This window comes from Alosa alosa, chromosome 8, assembly GCF_017589495.1.
Source record: "Alosa alosa isolate M-15738 ecotype Scorff River chromosome 8, AALO_Geno_1.1, whole genome shotgun sequence".
NCBI lineage: Eukaryota > Metazoa > Chordata > Actinopteri > Clupeiformes > Clupeidae > Alosa > Alosa alosa.
This window is the reverse complement of record NC_063196.1, coordinates 1,856,018-1,862,017: the sequence shown is the minus strand read 5'-3', so window position 1 is coordinate 1,862,017 and position 6,000 is coordinate 1,856,018. Positions and strand designations below refer to the sequence as shown.

Genomic DNA, 6,000 nt, shown 5'->3' with positions numbered 1-6,000 from the left:
AACCGATTGTTGTTTGTACTGTTTAGCTAACTCACAGCCGCAAAATTCATCCAGCCAGCTAGCCTTCTCGCCCGAAGTCGACCTGCGTTGTGGAAAGGAGAAGGGGGCGGGTTTCACTTGACAAGGGGCGTGTTTAACTCGCTGAGTGGCAACTGAGTGGGCGTGCCTGACCGCGACTCCTCTTCACTGCGCATGCTTCAACTTTTGCTGCGCAGCCGCACTTCAAATTGGCTCCAAATTTTCCAAGATGGCGTCGCCTCGGCGGCTTCAATTCCATAGAACACTGTAGAATGCAGCCACACAGTCCAGTTCTATATATACAGTCTATGGTTTCAAACCTATGAACACTGATTCGAGACATGAGTTTCGAGCCCCACAGCCGTATCTACTAGCATTGAGGAGCTGAAAAACAGACTTCTATCAGTAATTTCGAGAAGGAACTTGTAATGGATTAGCCTAGTGCTACTCCTGACCGGTAGATGTCAGTCATTTTTTAAAGCAGTATTTTCAAGCCGAATGCGGAAGCATGGTTTATCCGACTGTTTTGCTGTAACGTAACTGTTTTATACAGTCGTTTTACACGAATCTCACTCACAACTTCTGAGGCTTTTTAAAAATCCCGGCTATCATCACTTCAGCGCAAAAGATGGCTCTGCCACAGCAATTAAAAGCAATCCAACACCATTTAAGAACAGGACAGGAGCATGAGCAAAGGGATCCTGTTGTGGCGTACTACTGTGAGTTTTTTTTTTTCACTTTTCTGAACAATCGTTTCGGATGACTTGTAAAATTAACACTCCAAATAACTTCCTTTAATGTTATTGGAGATAGATAGTTGTCATAGCTAGTCATCACCCGCGGCGTGTTGGGCTATACTTTTAAAATCGAGCTTGTTTAGAAACTAGTGAGAAGCTAGGCTACACCATTCGGTGAGTTGAGTTACAATGGGTTTCTGGCGTGTAGGAGAACCTTGCGATATCACATAAACCAGTGTTATCCAAACAGCCTCTTATCGTGCCATGGCCATATTCTCATGAAATATTTCGCAGCTGTCATCTCCCAGTATAGGCTAATTCAGACATTTAACTGCTGAGACCAAAATAGAGCAGTGTGCAAGTTTTGGGTACAAAAGTGGCACAGTTTCGGTCTGTGGGTGTGTCACAGGTTAATCTGGATATTAGAGATACTGAGCTGCATGCGTTAAAGGTGTGTAGACGGTGATTTACGTTTCTGAGGGGCTATTTCCTCATGGTTCCATAGCTGTCCCACTGTTTGTGTTCAAAAATCCTCCTGACCACTAGCCTAGTAGATGGTAAACAAAGTGGATCTGACAGGACACAATCCCGGTGTTATACGGTAACTGGCTTTCATGTTAACTGGCTGGACTGTTTACTTTGCAAGCAGTTTAATTTAGTAGTGGTTCGAGACCCACGTGGAGTTTATTTACTTTTTCTTATTTGGTAGCATATTCATGGTCCAGCGCATGTAGCCTACTACAGACAACCTGACACTTCCAACGCCGACACATCGTGTTGTAAAGCTTTATTAAACAACAAAGTGGAGCATCACAAACATTTCTATTTGAACTTACGTTAAACAGACGAATCTGCGGCCAGGTATCGGAGGCTAAATCATCAGCTGAATACACCTGCAAGAGAAGGGGGCAGTTACGTTAACTCCAGAGGCAAAGTAAACAGTCCAGCCAGTTAACATGAAAGCCAGTTACCTTATAACACCGGCCGTCACCTGCACTGAAATGTAGAGTGCAATTTGATTAGTTGTTGAGCCCAAATGTCAGCGGAGTCATTCCTTGCTTTTGTTCAGGTCTCAGATTTTGTTCAAGTCTTGAACAAAAGGTGCACAGTGATTTTTCCCCCCATTGTCATCCAACGTGGTTTGCATACACCCGGAGCAGATTACCGGTAGATTGTTAAATCAAGGTCCTAGAAAGTCTTGTTGAGGAAGTGGTGTTGGGAGTGTGTGTGTGTGAGACAATGTATGTTTAGTTGAATAATACTTGTAGCAGGAAATATGCAAATGATTACGTGAAAAATTTCATCAGACCCCAAAAGTCCATATTACAACCATGGGAAGGCAATTCTTGTTGAAATGAGTTTTTTGCTGCATGAAAAAATGCCTGTGATTGCTGCATAGTATTTATTTTATTTGCGTCCACACAAAGAGGTGAAGATGAGTGAAAAAGTTGTAGTGCATATGCCAGGCCAGTCGATGACGCAGTGGCGGTGTAGAGACACAAATTCACAAAGAAGAGACAGTAGGCTTGTTCGTCTTGAGGCAGATCTGTGCAGACCTGACTTGATGTGATGCATGCTGGGATGGACGCAATGCTTACTGGTTAGAAATTCTGTCCGACTTCTGTCAGCCGTGGAGGGACTTACCACCGTGACACCATGTCACATGACCTTAAAATATCGCGGGAGTCTTAGCCTGATCTTGCAGTTGCCTTCCACGAGCTAAAACACGCCCTCATGACGTCAGTTCAAAGACGTGATAGGGCCATTTGGGAGAAATCTCCTCATGACGATTTTGATGGGAGTCTCATGCTGCTTCCTTATGTTGGAATATGCGAAAATAAACAGAAATCGAAGGGATACCTTCTTATACGTGATTTCTGCAACAATGGTAGGCTAGCCTACTGAAAACGTTTGGATATTCTGTTATTTTCTGCTGTTGGTTAAATAGATAGACACACATATAGGGAAAACACTTGATATTGAATTTATGTGCTACAAAGCAGGCCTGTCAACTGTATGACACCAGTGGTTTATTTAAAGTTCATCATTAGAATCTATTTAGTCAGTCATCATGCTCATTTTAATGAGTAAGAATGAAAGTTCTGCTGTGTTTATTGCAAACAAAAAATTGCATTATGTCTGGTAGCAAGTAACTCTGGGGAAATGAACATGCATTGTAGTCATAGGTTGTAGTAGGCTAAAGTTAATGTAGCCTAACCTATGTGCTTCAAAGTTAGCCACAAAGGGCTGATACTGTGTGCACAGAAATAGGGATGCACCAGTCCGACTTTTCCGTCTCGATACCGATGCCTGTGCTTTGTGTATCGGTCGATACCGATCCAATACTATTGGTGAATTAATAAACTGTATACACCATGTGAAAGAGACTAAAGGTATCAGGCTTGACTTAAATATTACTTTCCCTAACTAAACATTTCTTTCCTAAGGCAAAATGTAACAAAATAACACTTATATAACATAGATATAAATGTAATGAATTGTTGTTGTCATTATTATTATTATTATTATTGTTATTGTTATTATTAGAAAATATTATTAGAAATCTGGAGCAGCAGTCAAATTCAAGTTCACAGTTTTTACCAAATAATTCATCTAACAAGCAAACATAAAACACACAACAAAATGTACACAACAAATACATACAACATTTTTTTCCCCCACCAAACCGTAATGTAATTTAGTCTAATGACAAACACCAAAAGTAATAGTGGCAGCAAATGTCTAGTTACGAGCTGTGTGTGTGTGCTCAGTCCAAGAAATTGAAGTAAATGGATTGGCCCATGGATCTGCTAAATTTTCCGATCCCTGATCCAGCTATTTTGTCAATATGGTAAAAAAAAAAAAAATTTGGGCACTTAAAACGCCCAGGTCATGTGGATGCAAGTCCAAAACAATAATTAAAAAAAAACGTTACCGTTTTCACACATTTTTGTTGTTCTCATGTGGACAGGGCCTTAGTTAAGGTAAAGAAGCATTCAACACTTGTTAACTTCCCTACCATGTTACTAGTAAAGTGCAACCCAAAGAGGTCCACACACAGACCTCAAAACATGAACACATTCACTTCCCTACACGTGGTGACGACACACTGGATCACTGCTACACACAGTTCAAGATCAGTTACAAAGCTAAGTCTCTACCAGCTTTCGGAAAATCAGATCATGCCGCTGTTTTCCTACTGCCTATGTACAAACAGAGAAGTCAGAGGGACCCCCAGTGACAGAAGGAGGTCAAGCTGGACTGACCAATGGGAAGCCAGGCTACAGGGGCGCCCTTAGCAACGTTGACTGGGAGATGTTCAAGACGAACTCTGCTGAATACGGAAGTATCATTGAGTTACATCAATATGCTAACTGATTCCATCATCCCAACTGTAAAGATCTGAAGCTTCCCTAACCAGAAGCCATGGGTGGATAGAGAAGTGAGAACGGCATTAAAGACACGCACCATCACTTATAATGCTGGGCTTATTTCAGGGGATATGACGGATTACAAAGCAGCATCTTATAGTTTACATGAGAGCTATTAAAGATGCTAAGCGGGCTTATAGAGACAAAGTTGAAGCTGATTTCTTGGAGGGTGATCCAGCACGATTGTGGAAAGGACTCGAACCATCACTGGCTTTGAAAGAAAGTCCCCTCCTATGATGAATGTGAGTAAAGCCCTCCCCTGATGAACTTGATGCTTTTTTTATGCTCGCTTTGACATGAAAAACACAGACTATCTTGCACTAGCTGCAGCATGTGAAGCAAATGAGGATGCACCTTTCTGTGTCTCTGAGGTCGATGTGAGCAATGCCTTTAGGAGGGTTAATTGTAGAAAAGCTGCTGGACCGGATGGAATTTCTAACGGTTTTGAAATCCTGCACTGCTCAGTTAGCTCCTGTGTTCACTTATATTTTTAACACATCATTGGCTCAAGAGACAGTTCCTACTTGCCTCAAGCAGTCTGTTATTGTTCCAGTACCGAAAAACAAAAGTCCATCATGTCTGAATGACTACCGCCCAGTAGCCCTGACGTCTACAGTGATGAAGTGTTTTGAGAAGCTTGTGAAAAACATTATCTGCTCATCCCTCCTTGCCTTCTTCGACCCCCTCCAATTTGCTTACAGAGCCAACAGGTCTACAGAGGATGCCATCTCAAACCTCATGCACACCACCTTAACTCACCTGGAGGAGGGGAATGGGAATTATGTGAGGATTCTGTTCATTGACTTTAGTTCAGCATTCAACACGATAGTACCTCTCACCTTGGTCACAAAGATGAAGGCCTTAGGACTGAACACCACCCTGTGTCACTGGATATTTGACTTTCTCACCAACCGTTCACAAGTGGTTAGAGTGGGGGGTCTGACATCTGACACATTAACCATCAGCACTGGTGCTCCCCAAGGCTGTGTTTTGAGTTCACTGCTGTACAACATCTACACACATGACTGCAAAGCCAACAGTAGTCATACCTCCATCATCAAGTTTGCAGATGACACAGTGATCTTGGGCCTGATTAGTAACAACAATGAACAGCTCTACTTTGATCAGGTTGATGAGGTGGCACAGTGGTGTCAATCTAACAGCTTGACACTGAATGTCAATAAAACCAAGGAAATGGTAGTGGATTACAGAAGGCAGCAGCAGAACTACAGTTACACCCCACTAATGATCAGCGGGCAACCTGTAGAGAGAGTCACAAGTTTTAAATACCTTGGTGTCCACATTACTGAAGATAACATGGACTGTTAACACTCAATATGTTCAGACAACGACTCTACTTCCTTCGTCAGCTAAGGAAATTCAAAGTTTCTACATCCATCATGAAGGCCTTCTACACTTCAGCGGTTGAGAGTGTTCTAGCATCATCACCTGGTATGGGAACTCCACAGTTAGAGATTGTAGTACTCTGCAGAGAGTAGTGCGCTCAGCTGAACGTACTATAAGAACTCAACTCCCTGCTCTACAAGATATCTATTCCAGAAGAGTACTCCTAAGAGCCTAAAAGATCCTGAAGGACTCTTCTCATCCTAACAATGGATTATTCCTACCGCTGAAATCAAGAAGACACCTATGTAGTCACGAAACCAGAACTGAGAGACTCACTCATAAGAGCCCAGACAATAATCCCAACCTCATTATTACTAATGCATATGTGGTGTTTGATGTTGGCATGACATATTTTGAAGCATTATGTGATTTTGCCCTTCATTTTGGTTGATAAAATTCAAGATTTA

General features: G+C 42.1%; 1 protein-coding gene across 2 annotated transcripts in view; it reads left to right on the top strand.

Annotated features, from left to right (window-relative positions):
• Positions 1-354: 354 nt before the first annotated feature.
• Positions 355-6,000, top strand: part of vta1 (vesicle (multivesicular body) trafficking 1) — a 38,890-nt gene continuing 33,244 nt past the window's right edge. The window contains exon 1 of one of the 2 annotated variants that reach the window (XM_048251416.1): positions 355-737. In XM_048251416.1, the coding sequence (XP_048107373.1) occupies positions 647-737 (91 nt within the window). In that variant the 5' untranslated portion in view covers positions 355-646. The remainder of the gene's footprint in view (positions 738-6,000) is intronic. The other variant, XM_048251417.1, reaches the window with a different exon arrangement.